Below are 21,125 nucleotides of genomic sequence, written 5' to 3'. Positions count from 1 at the left end.
CAGACATAAATCAGAAAAAAACTGAAAACTTAAAAAGAAAATTGTGATTTAAAGATTTCAAGTAGAGCTGAAATGAAAAAAAAATATCACGAAATATGTGATGAGTCAATTTTATTTAGAATGCTTTTCACCCTGTGATGTCACGCTTTGGCTTTTTCCAGTGCTACTTACAGCTTGTGTAAATAATCAGTCCACTTCCCAAAATGTACTTCAAAATGCATATGTAGTATTTGACATTACTACCATACAGTTTCTTGAATATTTGATTGATACAGTATATGCCTGGTTCTTTTATCTTTAATGTTCACTCTGCTAATAGTAACCAACGGAAGCCTGCATGTTTCGATTGAAGCATTTGTTAGATGCCCGAAAGATTGAGACACCCCTGTGCAGCCCTTTCTTCAAGATTGCAGAAGAACGTTTAACCCCCTCACCCAGGATTCACCCACAAGGGGGACGGGATGACTCTGCCCAGCCCATGTGACTGTGGTTCTACAGCCTTAACTGAAATAAACCAGTAAGTGTGCCATGTGTGCTATTGATAAGATGCCATCGTCATAGATTAATAAATTATACAGGGTGTCCCACAAAATGACCTAATTTCACCGCCCAGTAGCAAATCTTGTTGAAATAACCATATTTGGTTTTTTTTTTTCCAGAATGTGTCGAAACAAATCAGGATTTTTACACTCAGAATAAACTGGTCAACTCCTGAGCTGTTCAATTTAATTGAGCTGGACCAAGGGACCACGATTATAATCAAGAAGCAATTCGGGGACCACTGCTTTGGCGTAATATTATTTTATTTTGCACCAAAGGAGGAGAGACCTGTCCAGGCTATTTATTTGCATCTGTCTATATTGGGAATCTCAGCGACATTTGACATAATTTGGATGGGTAAATAATTAACAAAATTAGCTGGAAAATAAATCCAGCCTAATATTTTATTTATTTATTTATAAAATTAGACTACTTGGAAAAATTGGAGGGGTGAAAAAGCCACAGAAAAATCTATCAAAATTTTAGTATCAAGTACTAGATTGAAATATGTTACTGCAGTTCGTATTGGCAATCGACATTTTATAAACTGCAGCATTGGCTTCGTGCACATGACAAAATTGAATAAATTTATGTGAATTGAATTGTGAACTCCACATCATCGTATCACTGTGACGGTCACTACTGTCTTGTCCTCCTCTTGCTTTAGTGCACATACATTCCACAAACAAACTTTTCTTAAATGGTCCGTTTCCGCCTGCGCCATTGGGATTTAAAGGAAACGAACTCTGTCCTTGTAAAAAAAAAAAAAAAAAAAAAATCTTTACTGGCGGGAATGATCTTCCATACATTTCATCATAAAAAGGCGTCACTGGTGTCACGGAGGCAAGATTTTATTTTAGACACAAAAACATGAGGTTCGGAGTCTGGACAGACCTTCACAGAACTGGATCGACATGAGGCGGTCCCTTTATGTCCTACTGTTTCGTCGATAAATATGCCAACAGATGTGGTGGACTGTTCCAGTTGACAAGCGTCCGCTGCCTATAATCGAGCGGATGTTTAGAATAAACGTAGATTATACGCTCTTTTATTTTAATCGAAAACGTTTTTGTTATACGTACGTAAATGAAATAGGGCGAAACTGCTGACTTGCATTAAAAACACTATTGTTACCTTAAGAAGCTTTTATCGAGGAATTAACGAGGCCGAATTGAGTAGGCTCTTTTTTTTTATTTTTATTATAAAATTTTTATAAGAGGAAGAGGGACGAACTCACTGGGAGCCATGGATACACCTTTTTCCGCTGAAAATGCCTTAAGTAATCACCGTGTGTGGAAAAAGGCTTAAAGGAACCACCATTCGTTCTACAGCCAGGATCAATAAACCAGCAAAATGTCTGTCCCCGTAAGTATGGCAACTGTCGCTCTCAATAACTACTATATTTCCCTTTCTAGTGTATTATTCTATCGTATTCTGTGTTAAATGTCGCCTTGAGGTTTCTGTTAAACAAGAAGGGAATTGTCATTCGTCAGACCACCACCCACTACATCGAAATAATAACTTGAGCCATATATGAATTTCGACCTAAATGTATTTTTATGAATCAAATTGGTAACAAGATGTAGCGTCCTGAATGTTCTCAGAAGCCCTCTTGACTTTATAGCCACATGCTGGGAACGGAGAGCATGCAGGCCAGGCATGCAGACCGATACTTGTTTATATGTGATCTGAGCTTGAGTTTTAAGATCTACTATATATATTCAATTTCTGTGTCTTGACTGCTGGCTGGTTGAATTACCCTTTTGGGATTTTACAAATGCAATACGAAGATATATTATTCATATGCATATTTATGTTACATAACAGTCATGTTTGAAGAAAACACATCTTCACATCAAATTTCAGGATAGTGATTTATTAGCGTAGCATTTCGTTTCGTTTATTTAGATAGTATCCGGGGCAGCAAGGTGGAGCACTGGTTAGCATAGGTCAGAGGTTGTGGGTTTGATACCGGCTCCGGCCTTCCTGTGTGGAGTTTGCATGTTCTCCCCGTGCCTGTGTGGGCTTTCCCCCGAGTACTCCAGATTTCTCCCACATTCCAAACACATGCATGATTGACCACTCCAAATTGTCCGTAGGTGAGATTGTGAGTGAAAATAGTGTTGTCTATGTGTGACCTGTGATTGGCTGGGAACCAGTTAAGGGTGTCCCCCACCTACTGCCCAGCTGAGATAGGCTCCAGCACACCTGTGACCCTTGTTCGGAGAAGCGGTTCATAAAATGGATCTGCGTTAAATGTGACACACTGAAAGAAAACACTGGTTTTGCTATATGTACTTCCCGCATAGCGAAATCAATGTTTTCTTTCTATGGCAACTATTGGTGTGACTTTATTTTCTATCACAGTTATAGACTTGTGTGAATACCAGTTCTTGCAGATTTTAAGAGAAAATGTTTCAATCTCGCTTCCTATTAATCTAGCCTGGTAGGAGAACGACAAAAATAAATACCTAAATACCAAACTCTGGCGCTGATGAATCCGAAAAGCTCTAAGGCATATCAATAACTACAGAGTAGAGAATGAACGAGATGCAAATCCCACTTTACCATTTCAAGATATCTATTGCCTTCTGAGTCACATGAGAAAATTAATTGCATATTCAAAATGACCACTTGAGTTACTACAATAGCAAGCAACATCCTTCATGTTAAAAAGATAGGGGGTTTCAGATGCTTCAAAGAAGTAAATCATTAAATCAGACCGAAATTGTTTAGTGGCCGGATTGGATAGAGAAAATTTCTGGACCCAACTGTAAGTGACGTATTGAGTTACACACTCCTCCCACTCTTCCTCAGGCGAGAGGGAGGGCACCAGAAGGGGCAAGACGTAACAAACAACAGTCTCATTCTTGTAGTGTGAGATCACAGAGCAGCAGAATGTGTCGGGATCTGCCAGATAATTGAGGGCAAGATTGCACAAGAAAGGAGAAGAAATTCACTGACAAAGGGGGGGAGGACATAGGAAATACGTGGACTGAGGGAGCTTGTGGTAAGGAGACTCAACTTCATGACATTGCTTGGAAATATATTTTACAAGGATTCAGAAAGCTGCAACAAGAGAAAATGAACTTTCTGGTGAGTCTGGGTTTTATGGTGTTCTTGTCATACATTCATCTTTTAGCATTTTTATTTTTAGTTTGGTGTACTTACTAGCAATGTGAAAGTTTTGCAGGACTTGCTCAATCACAGCTGAGTACAAACTTGGAAAAGTGAGTGAGATTCTGGCATGAAGGGAAAGAATGTGTACGGAGCGAGTTGAAAACATTTGATGTTTATTCCTACCTTTGATTGACTCCTATGAGTCATAATAATCATATCACAATAATCATGAGAAATGAGACATATTAATGCACTTTGGTGTTCAGGAAATGTTAAATGCAGTGAAAGTTTATCACATTAACAAGGAAACACACACACGCACGCACACACTGTCAAGCCCGCAAATACATACCCCAGAGGTATGAATAATTTTGGGCGTAATTTTATTTAGTCGATTTGCAGCATGGATCGGCCAATAGTCAAGCATACACATCCAAATTTACTATGCACGTTCAAAGCATTAATATGTCACTGCAAGGTCAAATAGTTAATTGTTTCTTTTTCTACACACAATGTAGCATTGTGTAATCCTTCCATTTCGAAAATGTTTTCAGACAAATTTTATAGCTCAGGGTCATAGTCTAGAGCAGGGGTGTCAAACTCATTTTTTTCGCGGGGCGCATTGTAGTCATAGCTTCTTTCAGAGGGCCATTATAACTATCAATCCAAATAAAGGTATGAGCACCTCATATTATATACAGTAAAAGCTACAAAACAAACTGACAAATAACTCGTTTTCAAATCAGATGAAAATTGACACTTTTCCTGATTGTTTTGGTCCAATATGAATTGTAGTGTCAAAAGTAACTCACTATAACAGAGTAGAAAAAATACCAACCTTCAAAATACACCTGAACCTTAATTTTACACGCTTCGATTCCATGCGACTTTCCATCTAACGCAGTTTGGTCATGGCCTTATCCAGGTTTAAGTTTCTCTGTCTATTTTATGTCTATTGCAGAATGTGCTGGCCAAGGCTCTATACGACAATGCTGCAGAATCTCCAGATGAACTGTCTTTCCGCAAGGGGGACATTTTGACTGTATTGGAACGTGACACACAAGGACTAGATGGCTGGTGGCTCTGTTCACTTCACGGCCGCCAAGGCATTGTCCCTGGCAACCGTCTTAAGCTCCTTGTTGGCATGTACGAAAAACAGCAAGAATATGGAAGTCCTTGTACGACAGATCCAGCCCCATCCTGTCCCACCTCCCAGATGCAGCGACCTGCGCCCCAAGCTCAGTATACAACGATGCCATCTATTTACTCCACGCCCAATCCAGCACACTTCAAATCAGATTCCGTCTACATGATTCCACCATTGCATGGCCCCAAGCCTAGCTCCCAAATTCTGTACCAAGTTCCCTCTGGCCCAATTGGAACAACTCTTAAGGTCAACTCCGAACCAACCGTTAAGGCCCCAGCTCTAACACCATTTCAGTCTGAGATATCAAGGGAGGATGTCTATCAGGTGCCACCTTCTTTAGGTCTGGGGCTAAACCAGGGAGTCACCCAGTCTGTTTCTTCAGTTTTTCCAGGCACTGGGAAGGATATTTACCAGGTGCCCCCCTCTCTGGAAAAGAGCACCAGGGAGGATAGCAAGACACTTAGTAAGGTAAGGAAAAAACTCTACAATTCAATTTGCTGTGGAGATGTGGTAACAAATGAACCCAAGTGCAGGAGACCATGCAAGAGTCTAGGATTGAAAGAAAACATGAGGATGAGCAATTAATATGTAGTCTTGCCACCAGTCATTTGTAATTCTTTGACTCTTAATACATTCTAACCTGTTTTTTCTTTTTAGTCTGTTGCTGCTACTCAACCAGGCTCGGTCTATGTCTGCAACACGGAGAAGGCAGACAATAAGTATGATGTTCTACCTAGGCATCAATTTTCAACACAGCAGGATGTATATGATGTCCCTCCTACCCGTGACAAATACAACGTGCAGGTCAGTTTATATATTCATATGACTAATTTACCTGAAGAACTGGTAGCTGACATTGAAAATGGTATCTCTTTGTTCCAGGTTTATGATTTCCCACCCACGGTCAGTAAAGATGTTTCAGTCACTCATCTAATAAAAGAGGAGACCTATGATGTCCCATCCCATTTGACCAAAAAGAAACCTCAAACCTCAGCTGTTCCTGGCCAATATACATTTAGTAGTCCAAATGAAGACCACAAACCAATTACAATGCCTGAGGATGTGTATGATGTGCCACCTCCTACATTCGCCAAAAAGCGTGGAGGAAGAGAGAACGTTAGCCAGCTGGCCCAGGAAATATACAACTTTCCAACTCGAGTGCACCATGGAGGTCAACCTACCCAGGATGTTTATGACTTCCCAAGAGATCAAGAGGAGCGAGGAGAGAGAGAATGCACAAATATCTATGACGTCCCACCACAGGTAGGGGATAGAATTCATGTGCAATACACAGACCCAGGCAAATCATCTAAGTTTGGCATATCTCATGGCATATCTTCACGTTGTAGACATTCCATTACAGTGATTACTGCACCAATCAATATATTAACTCCACTGTCAATGTGTAGTAACTGTAACATGGTTATGTGTTTTAGGTGGTTCGTGATGGCCAGGAGCCGCACAGGGCATCCAAGCGACTTTCTGCCTCAAGCACAGGGAGCACACTGAGCAACAATTCGGCTTCATCCTTAGACCTCCTCCCTGCCACTGACAATGAACTGTTCTCCTCATCTCCTGCCTCTGGCGCATTTACTGGAAAACCTCTTCTGCTAGACCTGGACCCGGCCATGGAGCGCCTGTCCCGCCTTCAACAGGCCGTTGAGTTAAGTGTCTCCATAATGATGTCATTCGTCACAAGCAACTGGCGTAGCCCAGATAGCCTGGAGGGGAATCTTCCGGCTATTCACCAGGCTGCTGACCGTGTGTGCTTCACTCTCAGAGACTTTCTCGAATTTTCTCGGGGTGCCGTAACAAATGCAGGCCAGGCCACTGATCGTTCCCTGCAGACTAAATTGGGCCGACAAGTGGGCAAATTGGAGGAGGTCTTTCAGAGTTTAACTTCGCAGACTCAGAGTTTAGATGCCATTTCTTGGTTACATACGGAACTGGCCAAACCACAACCAGGTGGAGATGTCTTAGATCAACTGGTAATGACAGTGCGTGGAATCCCAGATGACACCAAGCAACTTGCTTCCTTTCTCCATGGAAATGCCTCGTTGCTCTTCAAACGGAGTCACCAGCAACACTTACCGCTTCCTCCATTGCCAGGAGGGATTAGCTCTCACATGACAGGATCAGAAAGTGGGAGCTCTCAAGCAGGACAGAGGATAAGCATTCAGTCACGACCTTTACCCTCGCCCCCAAAGTTTGCTGCTGCAGAGGAAGAGGAAGGTGTTGACAGTCCTTACGAAACCACCGAGGAAGGATGGATGGAGGATTATGACTATGTGCATCTACAGGTATATAGACATTATTATTCAATTACATACAGTTAGACGTGGACAAAAGGGTTGCGAGGCATATATTAACCAACAGCAATTAATTTGGGGTTCTAAGCCATTTTAAACAACATACAGTGATAAAAAAAAAATCACAGCATAAAACTTGTATATTTTTTTTGTACGTAATTTAAGACAAGACGGCTTTATTCATATAGCACATTTCATACGTACACAAAAATGTCAATATCTAAAAGCATTTACAAAGGGCAGAATCTAAAGCTTAGCAAAGAAGTATTTGACTGAAATTACTAAAAACAGGTTTGGTAGTGGGTGGGGCGAAAATAAACACTGTAAGCAGAAATGAACCATTCTAAAAATATACCATGAATAACAAAACACTCTTAAAGGACAAATGGGGAGTGGTAAAAATGTATACTGTCACTTTTCAGCCTCACACATCTCGTCATTATGCTGCCACTTGACCACTAAAATAAGTAGGAGTCATTGTGTTGTTTTGCCAGGGTAAGGAAGAGTTTGAGAAGAGCCAAAGACAGCTCATGGAGAAAGGCAGCATAATCAAAAACAAGACACAATTGGAGCAACAACAGGTGCGTGTGTTTTTGTGACCTCTTTGAGATTGTCAAATATCCACCCAGCTTTTTAAATGTGTGGCACAAATTAAAACCTTCTCTTTTATTTTCAGATTTGTTGCACTTAAATTATTGAGAGCATAAGACCAATTAAAATAAATCACAAAAGACATTTAATTTAAATATACTATCAAATGCAATTCCAAAAGATGATTTCATTTATTAAGTGGGTGGAGGGGGCCTAAAGTGTTTTTACCAATTATTGAAACTCAGTGTTTGCAATAAGCGGTGATGACAGCAGAATTCATTGCAGCAAGTCATCCAGGTCCTGAAAGAGCAAAGCAGAACCTGACCATCAAACTGCCACCAATATGTCTGACTGTTGGCATGATTTTCTTTTTATTAAATGCCCTTTTTCAATTGTAACAGGCAGCGCACCCTCCAAAAAGATCAACTTTGTCTTAGTCATCATAGGTGTTTATTGGCAAATTAAGATGAGCATTTGTTTTTTCTCCCATGGGACCAGAATTTTGAAGTACCGTGATTTATATCAATTTAAACTGTGCAATTAACGACCACACTCTCTCTCCTTCTAATATAACAGATCAAACAGTTTGAACGACTCGAGCAGGAAGTGAGCCGACCGATCAACAATGACATGACTGGCTGGGTTCCATCAATGATTCATCCTCAAGGCAACACGCAAAATGGCTCCTCCAAATTGTGCCAAGCCGACCGCCAACTTCTTCTTTTCTACCTCGAGCAGTCTGAGCAGAACTTCACAACCGTCAACAATGCTATTGATGCCTTTTTCACTGCCGTCAACTCCAATCAGCTGCCCAAGGTCTTCGTGGCTCACAGCAAGCTCGTCATCCTTAGTGCCCACAAGCTAGTTTTCATTGGCGACACGCTATCCCGTCAGGCCAAGTCACCTGAAGTTCGAGCGGAGGTAGGTCAGAGCAGCAACACCCTCTGTAATAAGCTCAAAGACATCGTCATGAGTACTAAGACAGCAGCACTGCAATATCCATCACCTGGAGCAACCAGGGAAATGAGTGAAAAAGTGAGGGAACTGGCAGGATGTACACAGCAATTTAAAATGGTGCTTGGACAGCTCTTGACGCTATAGACTGACCAGGGATCACATGCTATTGACAAAAGAGCAATGCCAAAGTCAGGAATTGCTATCTGGCATCTATAAGTGCATGCCAAGCAGCATAATTCACAGAGGACAGGGCCACTGCATTTCATTATTTATGCTTTTATGTAATATAGCTCAAGAGGTCCCATGGAACTCTGGATCAAATGAGTCTGTGACTTTTTCCGACATACATATATATAGTGTGTGTTATTTTAGAAATTCTAGAACGACAAGAATGTCAAGTAAGAATATCACTCAGCACAGGCCCTGAGGAAAAGTGGGGAAAATATGTAAATAAATTGTAGATGTTTGTGAGTTGTTGTTGGGCAATTCCATTGATAACATACTGACTCATTGTGATCGTAACAGATGGATCAGGTGGACGTCATGGCTTTGATTCGAAGTAGTTGAGTCCTTGTGTAAGATGCTGAGGCACGACTTGCCATAAGATGCTGCACTCAGTGTGTAAATGTTCTCACGGTACTCCGAAAGCCTTAGTACATATCAGAAATACATTAGTTCCTGTGTTGGTTACGTTTATTTCGTTTGTTTTTTGAGTGTCTGCCATCTGCAGGGTGTCCGGGCTCTCCCTTCGAGATAGGGTGAGAAGCCCGGTCATCCGCGAGGGACTCTGAGTCGAGCCGCTGCTCTTCCACGTTGAAGCGGCTCGGGCATCTGATTAGGATGCCTCCTGGACACCTCCCTGATGTGGTGTTCCAGGCATGTCTCACCAGTAAGAGACTTAGGACACGCTGGAGAGACTGTGTTTCTCTTCTGGCCTGGGATTGCCTTGGGATCCCTCCACAAGAGTTGGAAGAAGTGGTTGGGGAGAGGGAAGTTTGGGCTTCTCTGCTGAAGCTGCTGCCCTTATGACCCAAAGTGGTAGAGGATGGATGGTTGGTCTTTTGAACGATTCCACTATTACTGTCTTACACTGTTGAAATGACTGCTGTGAACAAGGTCCATAAACAAATGCTAGTGGTGTCGAAAACCTCTGCATGGTCTTGACTCGAAACACTATAAACATAATATAGAATACTACAGTCTCATCCATAAATAATCATTGATATGCAAAATTGACAACCCTGGAAATAATCAGGTTGTCTTTTGCAAAATGAGACTGAAGCCATTTATTTCAAACTTTTTATACATTTCATGTGAATGAACAGAGTTGTTCAAAGTCAACGTTCTGTTAAACCTATTTTGGAAGTCATACTAGTGATGCTACAAACAACGTTAAAACATTTTCCACCTTGAATCTACACTTTAAACTATGAAAATGTAGTTTCAAATACAAAATAATTGTGTTATAATAGCTGTGGTATTGTCTACCACCTGAAAAAATACTTATCTAAGTACTACACTAATCGACTGTAAAACACAGTAACGTAGTAGGCAGAAGTTTTATTCCTAACGAAAAGAATAAGTATATTTATGGCAAGCTACTGTAAAAATGTGCATGATATAAAAATTAGCTGCGGTTAAAAAAGCTGTACTTAATAATTCAATACAAATATATCGCACAAAAAAGTAAACAATGAGCAAGGTGCATAGAAGCAGTTTAATTAAATGCAAATGTATTGTACTATGATTTATACTTTAACAGAACTGATCTGTGCTTGATTATATTGATTGATTAAAAGTGGGGGTAACAGGCTGTATGCATCGCTACAGGTTTCTAGTGGTAAATTCTATTGCATGTCGTAAATGTGTTTGATTTGATTTAATTTGGTGATTATTTCTCATCACCAGAAATAACTCATGTACCACACTTGGGTAACCATTAATCAAGGGAATGGTAAATAAATAGGCTTCTCTTGTATCATTTCTACCTTCAAGGTATCCAAAGCACCTTTCTGCCACAATTTTATACACTATGCAGTATTGTCATCATAAAAATATAACAGCTCATTTACACAATGACGCAGCACCAGGAGCAACGAAAGCGTTCGTATTTTACTCGAGGATGCGTCAGATGGGGATCAAACTTGCAACCTTTGGATTGCGGGACAGCCACTTTACTACCCAAACTGTATGTATATGTATTTGTTATTTCATTGGCGATGTGGTCAATGTAATAAATGTACACCCTCAAAGTTAGTTGGTTGTAGCGTGTTTATTTACAGCGTTTTATTTACAGCATTTTCCCATCCATCAGGTAAAGTGACTGCAACATCCATCAAATGGCATCAACTGCCTTCCCGTGCATCAACGGATCAGTCAGTGAATGTGTTGCGTCTCCCTCCTGGCGTGAACTATGTAAGCCAGAATGTCGATTTACCAAGGAAAGAAAGAACCACTCACTGAAACACCACTTCTTTTATGCACGTTTTCTCCAAGCTAACGGCTAACTTTATTGCATGAAGGGATGCGCCGTTATGCAACAACGGTGAGATGATACTTCTCTTTGGGTAATCTTGATTTTATAACACTTGTAGTAGTTTTTACATAACGTGTATGCCAGGGGTGTCCAAGTCCAGTCCTCGAGGGCCGCATTCCTCCATGTTTTCCAAGTTTCCCTCGTTAAACACACCTGATTCAATGATCAGGCTCCTGCAGAACGCGAGGATGAACTAGCATGCAGGAATGCGGCCCTCAAGGACTGGACTTGAACACTTACACTGAGTGCCAAAAGTCCCAATGATCGTGAGCAGCAGGGGGGCCCCATTTCAACCCCTTACACTGAGTGCCAAGCAGGGAAGAAATGGGTACCATTGTTATAGTCACTGGTATGACTCGGCAGGGGTTTGAACCCACAACCTCCCAAACTCAGGGCGGGCACTCTCCTCTTAGGCCACTGAGCTGGTAAACACTTGTAGCGTAGTATAACACTTATAGTCGTTTTTAAATAACGTGTATACCTATATACGCCTAAATATTGTTATCCAATATATCTACTGCAATTTCACATTAGATTGCTGGTTTGAAATTTGCTTTTAATATTATTATTTTTAATAAACATTTATGTTAAAACTTGTCTGGCGTCTTATTCCTTGTTTTTATATTCGTTAATTAAAACATAAAAATCATGCTCCATAAAACCATACATGTTCCACCCACTGAAAGCAAGGCTTCCATGGGGTAGTGGTTAGTGCTCTGGGCTTTCACCCCAGCGACCTGGGTTCGATTCTCAGTGGGACCAAAAAGATTTTCTTATCTTCTGCTGTGGCGTCTTCACTGAGCTAGTCGCTTGTGAGCTGCTCCATAAAACCATACATGTTCCACGTACTGAGAGCAAGGCTTCCATAGGGTAGTGGTTAGTGCTCTGGGCTTTCGCCTCAGCGACCCGGGTTCGAATCTCAGTGGGACCAAAAAGATTTTGTTATCTTCTGCTGTGGAGTCTTCACTGATCTAGTCGCTTGTGAGCTGCTCCATAAAACCATACATGTTCCATGGCCTGAGAGCAAGGCTTCCATAGGGTAGTGGTTAGTTATCTGGACTTTCGCCCCAGCGACCCGGGTTCGACTCTCAGTGGGACCAAAAAGATTTTGTTATCTTCTGCTGTGGAGTCTTCACTGATCTAGTCGCTTGTGAGCTGCTCCATAAAACCATACATGTTCCATGGCCTGAGAGCAAGGCTTCCATAGGGTAGTGGTTAGTGCTCTGGGCTTTCACCCCAGCGACCTGGGTTCGAATCTCAGTGGGACCAAAATATTTTCACTGATCTAGTCGCTTGTGAGCTGCTCCATAAAACCATACATGTTCCATGGCCTGAGAGCAAGGCTTCCATAGGGTAGTGGTTAGTGCTCTGGGCTGTCACCCCAGCGACCTCGGTTCGAATCTCAGTGGGATCAAAAAAATTTATCATAGAAAATTTGCAACACAGTTGCTAGTGTAACCATATAACGATACACTTCCTTCAAGCTTTAGGTTTAGAGTTAGGGTTAGGGCTAGGGTTAGAGCTAGGGTTGGGGTTAGGGTTAGAGCTAGGGTTAAAGCTAGGGTTAGAGCTCGGGTTAGGGTTAGAGCTAGGGTTGGGGTTAGGGTTAGAGCTCGGGTTAGGGTTAGAGTTAGGGTTAGGGTTAGAGCTTGGGTTAGGGTTGGGGTTAGAGCTTGGGTTAAGGTTAGAGCTAGGGTTAGGGTTAGAGGTAGGGTTAGGGCTAGGGTTTGAGCTAGGGTTAGAGCTAGGCTTAGGGTTAGAGCTAGGGTTAGGGTTAAAGGTAGGGTTAGGGTTAGAGCTTGGGTTAGGGTTAGGGTTAGGGTTAGGGTTGGGGTTAGGGTTAGAGCTAGGGTTAGGGTTAGAGCTAGGGTTAGAACTAGGGTTAGGGCTAGGGTTAGAGCTTGGGTTAGGGTTAGAGCTAGGGTTAGAGCTAGGGTTAGGGTTTGAGCTATGGTTAGGGTTAAAGCTAGGGTTAGGGTTAGAGCTCGGGTTAGGGTTAGAGCTAGGGTTAGGGTTAGAGCTAGGGTTGGGGTTAGGGTTAGAGCTAGGGTTAAAGCTAGGGTTAGAGCTCGGGTTAGGGTTAGAGCTAGGGTTGGGGTTAGGGTTAGAGCTAGGGTTAGGGTTAGGGTTAGAGCTCGGGTTAGGGTTAGAGTTAGGGTTAGGGTTAGAGCTTGGGTTAGGGTTGGGGTTAGAGCTTGGGTTAAGGTTAGAGCTAGGGTTAGGGTTAGAGGTAGGGTTAGGGCTAGGGTTTGAGCTAGGGTTAGAGCTAGGCTTAGGGTTAGAGCTAGGGTTAGGGTTAAAGCTAGGGTTAGGGTTAGAGCTTGGGTTAGGGTTAGGGTTAGGGTTGGGGTTAGGGTTAGAGCTAGGGTTAGGGTTAGAGCTAGGGTTAGAACTAGGGTTAGGGCTAGGGTTAGAGCTTGGGTTAGGGTTAGAGCTAGGGTTAGAGCTAGGGTTAGGGTTTGAGCTATGGTTAGGGTTAAAGCTAGGGTTAGGGTTAGAGCTCGGGTTAGGGTTAGAGCTAGGGTTAGGGTTAGAGCTAGGGTTAGGGTTAAAGCTAGGGTTAGGGTTGGGGTTAGAGCTAGGGTTAGGGTTAGAGCTAGGGTTAGGGTTAGAGCTAGGGTTAGGGTTAGAGCTAGGGTTAGAGGTAGGGTTAGGGTTAAAGCTAGGGTGAGAGTTAGTGCGAGGGTTAGAGCTAGGGTTAGGGTTAGAAGTAGGGTTAGGGTTAGAGTTAGAGCTAGGGTTAGGGTTAGAACTAGGGTTAGGGTTAGAGCTTGGGTTAGGGTTAGAAGTAGGGTTAGGGTTAGAGCTAGAGCTAAGGTTAGGGTTAGAGCTAGGGTTAAAGCTAGGGTTAGGGCTAGGGTTGGGGTTAGAGCTAGGGTTAGAGCAGAGGGTTAGGGTTAGGGCTAGAGTTAGAGGTAGGGTTAGGGTTAAAGCTAGGGTTAGAGTTAGTGCGAGGGTTAGAGGTAGGGTTAGGGTTAGAGCTAGGGTTAGGGTTAGAGTTAGAGCTAGGGTTAGGGCTAGAGCTAGGGTTAGGGTTAAAGCTGGGGTTAGGGTTAGAGCTAGGGTTAGGGCTAGGGTTAGAGCTAGGGTTAGAGCTAGGGTTAGAGCTAGGGTTAGGGTTGGGGTAGAGCTAGGGTTAGGGTTAGAGCTAGGGTTAGAGCTAGGGTTAGGGCTAGGGTTAGAGGTAGGGTTAGGGTTAAAGCTAGGGTTAGAGTTAGTGCGAGGGTTAGGGTTAGAGCTCGGGTTAGGGTTAGAAGTAGGGTTAGGGTTAGAGCTAGAGCTAAGGTTAGGGTTAGAGCTAGGGTTAAAGCTAGGGTTAGGGCTAGGGTTGGGGTTAGAGCAAGGGTTAGGGTTAGAGCTAGGGTTAGGGTTAGGGCTAGGGTTAGAGGTAGGGTTAGGGTTAGGGTTAGAGTTAGAGCTAGGGTTAGGGCTAGAGCTAGGGTTAGGGTTAAAGCTGGGGTTAGGGTTAGAGCTAGGGTTAGAGCTAGGGTTAGGGCTAGGGTTAGAGCTAGGGTTAGAGCTAGGGTTAGAGCTAGGGTTAGGGTTGGGGTAGAGCTAGGGTTAGGGTTAGAGCTAGGGTTAGAGCTAGGGTTAGGGTTAGGGCTAGGGTTAGAGGTAGGGTTAGGGTTAAAGCTAGGGTTAGAGTTAGTGCGAGGGTTAGGGTTAGAGCTCGGGTTAGGGTTAGAAGTAGGGTTAGGGTTAGAGCTAGAGCTAAGGTTAGGGTTAGAGCTAGGGTTAAAGCTAGGGTTAGGGCTAGGGTTGGGGTTAGAGCAAGGGTTAGGGTTAGAGCTAGGGTTAGGGCTAGGGTTAGAGGTAGGGTTAGGGTTAGGGTTAGGGTTAAAGCTAGGGTTAGAGTTAGTGCGAGGGTTAGGGTTAGAGCTAGGGTTAGAGCTAGGCTTAGGGTTAGAGTTAGAGCTAGGGTTAGAACTAGGGTTAGGGTTAGAGCTTGGGTTAGAGCTAGAGCTAAGGTTAGGGTTAGAGCTAGGGTTAAAGCTAGGGTTAGAGCTAGGGTTAGGGTTGGGGTTAGAGCTAGGGTTAGGGTTAGAGCTAGGGTTAGGGTTAGGGCTAGGGTTAGAGGTAGGGTTAGGGTTAGGGTTAAAGCTAGGGTTAGAGTTAGTGCGAGGGTTAGAGGTAGGGTTAGGGTTAGAGCTAGGGTTAGAGTTAGAGCTAGGGCTAGAGCTAGGGTTAAAGCTGGGGTTAGGGTTAGAGCTAGAGTTAGAGCTGGTATGGTAGTTTTTTTTTTGTTGCCATTTTTAAAAAATGGTAACGCTTTTTTTTTTTTTCTTCTTCCAAAAAAAAGAGCTTTTTTTTTAAACTACCATGTATGGTAGTTTTTTTTTTTTTTTTTTTTTTTTTTTTTAACTTGGTAACGCGTTTTTTTTTTTTTTTAAACTACCATGTATGGTAGTTTTTTTTTTTTTCAAAAAAAAAAACTACCATACATGGTAGTTTAAAAAAAAAAAAAAAAAAAAAGCGTTACCAAGTTTAAAAAAAAAAAAAAAAAAAAAAAAAAAAAAAACTACCATACATGGTAGTTTTTTTTTTAAACTACCATGTATGGTAGTTTTAAAAAAAAAAAAAAAAAAAAAAAAAAAAAAAAAAAAAAAAAAGCGTTACCAAGTTTAAAAAAAAAAAAAAAAAAAAAAAAAAAAAAAAAAAAAACTACCATACATGGTAGTTTAAAAAAAAAAAAAAAACGCGTTACCAAGTTAAAAAAAAAAAAAAAAAAAAAAAAAAAAAAACTACCATACATGGTAGTTTAAAAAAAAAGCTCTTTTTTTTGGAAGAAGAAAAAAAAAAAAAGCGTTACCATTTTTTAAAAATGGCAACAAAAAAAAAAAAACCTATCCCTAACCCGAGCCCTAACCCTAACCCCAGCTCCAAACCTAAACCTAGCGCTAACCCTAACCCCCAGCTCTAACCCTAACACTAGCTCTAACCCTAGCTCTAACCCTAGCCCTAACCCTAGCTCTAACCCTAACCCTAGCTCTAACCCTAACCCTAGCGCTAAGCCTAACAATAGCTCTAACCCTAACCCTAGGTCAAACCCTAACCCTAGCTCTAACCCTAACCCTAGCTCTAACCCTAGCTCTAACCCTAACCCTAGCTCTAACCCTAGCGCTAAGCCTAACCCTAGCTCTAACCCTAACCCTAGGTCAAACCCTAACCCTAGCTCTAACCCTAGCTCTAACCCTAGCTCTAACCCTAACCCTAGCTCTAACCCTAAACCTAGCCCTAAGCCTAACCCTAGCCCTAACCCTAGGTCTAACCCTAGCTCTAACCCTAACCCTAGCCTTAACCCTAGCTCTAACCCTAACCATAGCTCTAACCCTAACCCTAGCTCTAACCCTTGCCCTAAACCTAGCTCTAACCCTAACCATAGCTCTAGCTCTAACCCTAGCGCTAACCTTAACCCTCTAACCCTAACCATAGCTCTAGCTCTAACCCTAGCTCTAACCCTAACCATAGCTCTAGCTCTAACCCTAGCTCTAACCCTAACCTTAGCTCTAACCCTAACCCTAGCACTAACCCTAACCCTAGCTCTAACCCTAACCTTACCTCTAACCCTAGCTCTAACCCTAAACCTAGCCCTAAGCCTAACCCTAGCCCTAACCCTAGGTCTAACCCTAGCTCTAACCCTAGCCCTAACCCTAGCTCTAACCCTAACCATAGCTCTGACCCTAGCTCTAACCCTAGCTCTAACCCTAACCATAGCTCTAGCTCTAACCCTAGCTCTAACCCTAGCGCTAACCCTAACCCTCTAACCCTAACCATAGCTCTAGCTCTAACCCTAGCTCTAACCCTAACCATAGCTCTAGCTCTAACCCTAGCTCTAACCCTAACCCTAGCTCTAACCCTTGCCCTAACCCTAACCCTAACCATAGCTCTAGCTCTAACCCTAGCGCTAACCCTAACCCTCTAACCCTAACCATAGCTCTAGCTCTAACCCTAGCGCTAACCCTAACCCTCTAACCCTAACCATAGCTCTAACCCTAACCCTAGCACTAACCCTAACCCTAGCTCTAACCCTAACCCTAGCGCTAAGCCTAACCCTAGCTCTAACCCTAGCTCTTACCCTAACCTTAGCTCTAACCTTAACCCTAGCTCTAACCCTAACCCTAGCGCTAAGCCTAACCCTTACTCTAACCCTAACCCTAGGTCAAACCCTAACCCTTGCTCTAACCCTAACCCTAACCATAGCTCTAGCTCTAACCCTAACCCTAACCTTAGCTCTAACCCTAGCTCTAACCCTAACCCTAACCCTAGCTCTAACCCTAACCTTAGCTCTAACCCTAACGCTGGGTCTAAGCCTAACCCTAGGTCTAACCCTAACCCTAGCTTTAACCCTAACTCTGGGACTTTCCATAAGCCTAACAGTAGCTCTAACCCTAACTCTAAGGAGGTGTATGGTTATATGGGTCAGCACACGAGCAACTGTGTTGCAAATCTTCTATGATAAAATATTAGAACCTCTCGGAAATTCGAACCTGGGTCACTGGGGTGGGAGCGCAGAGCACTAACCACTATACTAAGGAAGCCTCACTCACATATCATGGAATATGTTTGGTTTCATGGAGCAGATCACAAGCGAATAGTACAGCTTAGTGGTCCCCAACCTTTTTGGCGCTACGGACAGGTTACATGTCGGGAATATTTTCACGGACCGGCCTTTATATGAATAAATAATACATTCATGATAATTATATAAATACAATGAAATAAAATAATACGAATATTTCTTTCGTTTAGTAGCTTAAGATCAGGGGTCAGTTTTAGCTCCTTTCACGTTCCGCAGGAGCTAAAACTTTTCACACAGGTGCACTTAACGAGGGAATCTTGGAAAACATGTTGGAATGCGGCCCCAAGGACTAGAGCTTAACACGTGACCTTTGACCATGATATTTCCCTAATGAAGTGGCCTGTGATTAGGTACACCACAATAAGTACACTACACGAGTTTAAAAAAAAAAAAAAAGAATAAATAAAGTGAGAACTGGAATGTACATTGCTAGTACAAAACAGTGCAGACGACCGTATGCTGACACGTCTAAATAGCCGACTGGTTAGTGACGCGGCCTCTTGCTTGCTAAGAATTTGGTTTGATCCCAGGTGGTCGAATATATTTTAATGTGCTTTTATTGTGCAATTAACCCTTTATTTATTTTTATTTATTCTTTTTTTTTTTAACCTCGTGTAGTGTACCTATTGAAGTGTCAATGAGGTGTACCTAATCACAGGCCACTTAAGCAGTTAACCAAATGTCAGAAATAGAAAAAATAAAAACAATAAAACACCAGACGAGCAGGTTTTAATGTTTATTAAAATAATAATAATACAAGTACAGTAGATATATTGGATAACAATATTTAGGCGTATATATGCACACGTTATTTAAAAACGACTATAAGTGTTATACTACGATACAAGTGTTTACCAGCTCAGTGGCCTAAGAGGAGAGTGTCCGCCCTGAGATTGGAAGGTTGTGGGTTCAAACCCCGGCCGAGTCATACCAGTGACTATAACAATGGTACCCATTTCTTCCCTGCTTGGCACTCAGTGTAAGGGGTTGAAATGGGGCCCCCCCCTGCTGCTCACGATCATTGGGATTTTAATTTATAAAATCAAGATTATCCAAAGAGAAGCATAATCTCCCCGTTTTTGCATAACGGCGCATCCCTTCATGCAATAAAGTTAGCCTTTAGCTTGGAGAAAACGTGCATAGAAGTGGTGTTTCAGTGAGTGGTTCTTTCTTTCCTTAGGAAATCGTAAATCGACATTCTGTTCACGCCAGGAGGGAGACGCAACACGTTCACTGACTGATCCGTTGATGCACGGGATCACTCTAGAATTTACATTTAAAAATCTAAAATGATCTTGAAAAAGTTTTCTTTGATGCGTAAACTTGTTATTGCCATTTTGTAAAACCAAACACATTACTCATCAGTGGACGTCGTCCTGTATAATGACTGACAAGTAGTCGGACTTTAACTTGAATTTGCTTTTCCTTGATTTAGCCAAGAAGAATTCATTCTCGGCCTGCTCGGTCAGCAGGTAATGAAGACACATCCAAGGCCTAACACGTCTCAATTTGTCCAAGCCACAGCAAGTTCCAACAAGTAATAAGGCCAGGCCAGCCTTCTCAGTGCTTGCTAAAGGGTGGCGAGAACTCGAAGGAAGGAAATAATAAGAATCAAAAAGGACTGTCCCACACCGAAAACTAAAGCCTCCAGAGAGATCATCCTCTTTCCCGCTGCCTTGTAAACACCCGCGATGGCTGCACCTATGTCAAACACACAAGAAAACAGATTTGAATTAGAGCTGATTGACATTGGGAAAAACATGCGAGTTGAATAACGATATCGCTGAAATATTTAAAATGCCTAAGGAAATGAAGTATTTTTAATGGATAAAAATTAGTGATGGGAAAATGAAGCTTGATGTCGGAGCATTGGTTGGCACGGCCACCTCACAGTTCAGATGATTCGGGTTTGATTCCTCCTCCGGTCCTCCCTGTGTGGAGTTTGCATGTTCTCCCCGAGCTCCGATTTCCTCACACATCCTCAAAAAATCATGCATGGTAGGCCGATTGAGCACTCCAAATCGTCAATAAGTGCGAGTGCGGATGATTGTTTGTCTACATGTGCCCTGTGATTGGCTGCCAACCACTTCATGGTGTCCCCCGTCTATTTAATGTCACAAAGGCAAAGAACCTACTTGTGAGGACTCCTCCAGCCACAGGACCAACGATGCCCATTAAAAGGATGGCAATGGGCATCAATCGGGCCATTTTGTGCTGCCGAAGTGCAACAAATGATAGCAGAGATGCAGGCAGGTGGAAGATCAGAGAGGAGACTCCTGCCCAGAGAAAAACTCCATACCACATTTCTGAAAAACACATCACATACACTGATCCAAAGTGTGGTTACCGGCTAACTCAAGTTGTCACAGCTTGCAGTCTTAACTGAAATCAACTAATATGTATGTGCAAAGAGTGTCATAGAAAGCAAGAAAAGGGTCAGAGCAAGATGACGGCATAGCTCAAGCTACCGAGCTAATCACGTGTCCCAAAGCGACCTATTCCAACAGTTTTTTTTTTTTTTTTTTTACTTATTACATTAGAAATAAGCCCCCGCCCCCCCCAAAAAAAAGTTTAGGGAGCCATATTGCATTATTATATTCATTTTATCGTAGCTGTAACATAGGAGGAACATCGTCTACTGTACAGCTGCGTGTTCTATTACAGATGTACGCACTGGAAACATTTTTTAAACTAAAAAACATAGACATAGGTAAAATACACCAATCCTAACAGTGAATCTTCACGCCCCACAAATGACTTGAATCCAGCCCCAAGTGTGGTTCGGATATGAAGCTCGCAACTTGCTTGATTTACAATTATAGTGACGCAATGTATACAAATCATTCAAAGCAATATAAACCTACCGGAGAAATCAGCGAGAGATGTGTCGTTGTATCGAAGAGTGGCATTTCTTCTTGGTACTAAATTCATCCCAAGTAATTGTTGTAATATATCATTTTCGCCATACTGTTCCATATTTCCCGATAGTCTTCGACGGTCGGAAGACTGAAACGATAAAAGATACTGTCCACTTTTTGTTGTTGTTTTTCTCTTCCGCTTTAACTACTTCTTCTTCACGTTAATTGGCCCTTGGCAAGCAACTTTGGCAAGAATTACCGCCGCCATCTGTTGGAATTGTGAATTGCACCCTACGCTGGTTGCAGAATGAAGAATTAAAGTTAATAAATATATGACTAATTACGTAGCTTTAACAGTTCTACTTTCCTGTGTTTCCGTGATGGTCGAGATGTAGACATCACAAAAACTGTTTATATATCATAATTCACTCGCCTTTCAAGTTTGTTTGAACATTTTAATTAAAAACGTAATGAATTTAACGTGTAA

General features: G+C 42.2%; 2 protein-coding genes across 4 annotated transcripts; one reads left to right on the top strand and one right to left on the bottom strand.

The window, feature by feature from the left end:
• The first annotated feature begins 1,309 nt into the window (after positions 1-1,309).
• On the top strand, positions 1,310-10,920 carry bcar1 (BCAR1 scaffold protein, Cas family member). 3 transcript variants are annotated; one of them, XM_049722639.2, is made up of 7 exons: positions 1,310-1,905; positions 3,358-3,636; positions 4,622-5,275; positions 5,465-6,070; positions 6,244-7,107; positions 7,611-7,697; positions 8,284-10,920. In XM_049722639.2, exons 2-7 carry the CDS (start codon positions 3,625-3,627, stop codon positions 8,806-8,808), a joined length of 2,748 nt encoding a protein of 915 aa, XP_049578596.1. In that variant the 5' UTR covers positions 1,310-1,905; positions 3,358-3,624; the 3' UTR covers positions 8,809-10,920. The 3 variants fall into 3 exon arrangements, with proteins under 3 accessions (XP_049578596.1, XP_049578594.1, XP_049578597.1); XM_049722640.2 differs by lacking the exon at positions 3,358-3,636 and having other exon boundaries at positions 1,311-1,905; positions 5,465-5,611; positions 5,690-6,070; XM_049722637.2 differs by lacking the exon at positions 3,358-3,636.
• Positions 10,921-18,503: 7,583 nt separating this feature from the next.
• On the bottom strand, positions 18,504-20,872 carry tmem170a (transmembrane protein 170A). Its single transcript, XM_049722621.1, has 3 exons — positions 20,645-20,872; positions 19,916-20,086; positions 18,504-19,481 (listed from the first exon to the last, which is right to left on the bottom strand). The coding sequence occupies exons 1-3, from the start codon at positions 20,754-20,756 to the stop codon at positions 19,351-19,353; spliced, it is 414 nt and encodes a 137-aa protein (XP_049578578.1). The 5' UTR covers positions 20,757-20,872; the 3' UTR covers positions 18,504-19,350.
• Positions 20,873-21,125: the final 253 nt, after the last annotated feature.

The sequence above is a fragment of the Syngnathus scovelli genome, chromosome 6 (genome assembly GCF_024217435.2).
Source record: "Syngnathus scovelli strain Florida chromosome 6, RoL_Ssco_1.2, whole genome shotgun sequence".
Taxonomy (NCBI): Eukaryota; Metazoa; Chordata; class Actinopteri; order Syngnathiformes; family Syngnathidae; genus Syngnathus; species Syngnathus scovelli.
The sequence above is the reverse complement of the archived record's forward strand: the minus strand, read 5'-3'. Positions and strand labels throughout refer to the sequence as shown.

Excerpts from the sequence above, each read along its gene's own strand:
- tmem170a (XM_049722621.1), bottom strand. The coding sequence starts at position 20,756 with ATGGAACAGTATGGCGAAAATGATATATTACAACAATTACTTGGGATG. Across the intron at positions 20,087-20,644 it reads ATCTCTCGCTGATTTCTCCG|AAATGTGGTATGGAGTTTTT; the intron begins GTAGGTTTATAT and ends TGTGTTTTTCAG. Across the intron at positions 19,482-19,915 it reads GGCTGGAGGAGTCCTCACAA|GTGCAGCCATCGCGGGTGTT; the intron begins GTAGGTTCTTTG and ends TGTTTGACATAG.
- bcar1 (XM_049722637.2), top strand. Across the intron at positions 5,276-5,464 it reads ATAGCAAGACACTTAGTAAG|TCTGTTGCTGCTACTCAACC; the intron begins GTAAGGAAAAAA and ends TTTTCTTTTTAG. Across the intron at positions 7,698-8,283 it reads CACAATTGGAGCAACAACAG|ATCAAACAGTTTGAACGACT; the intron begins GTGCGTGTGTTT and ends CTAATATAACAG.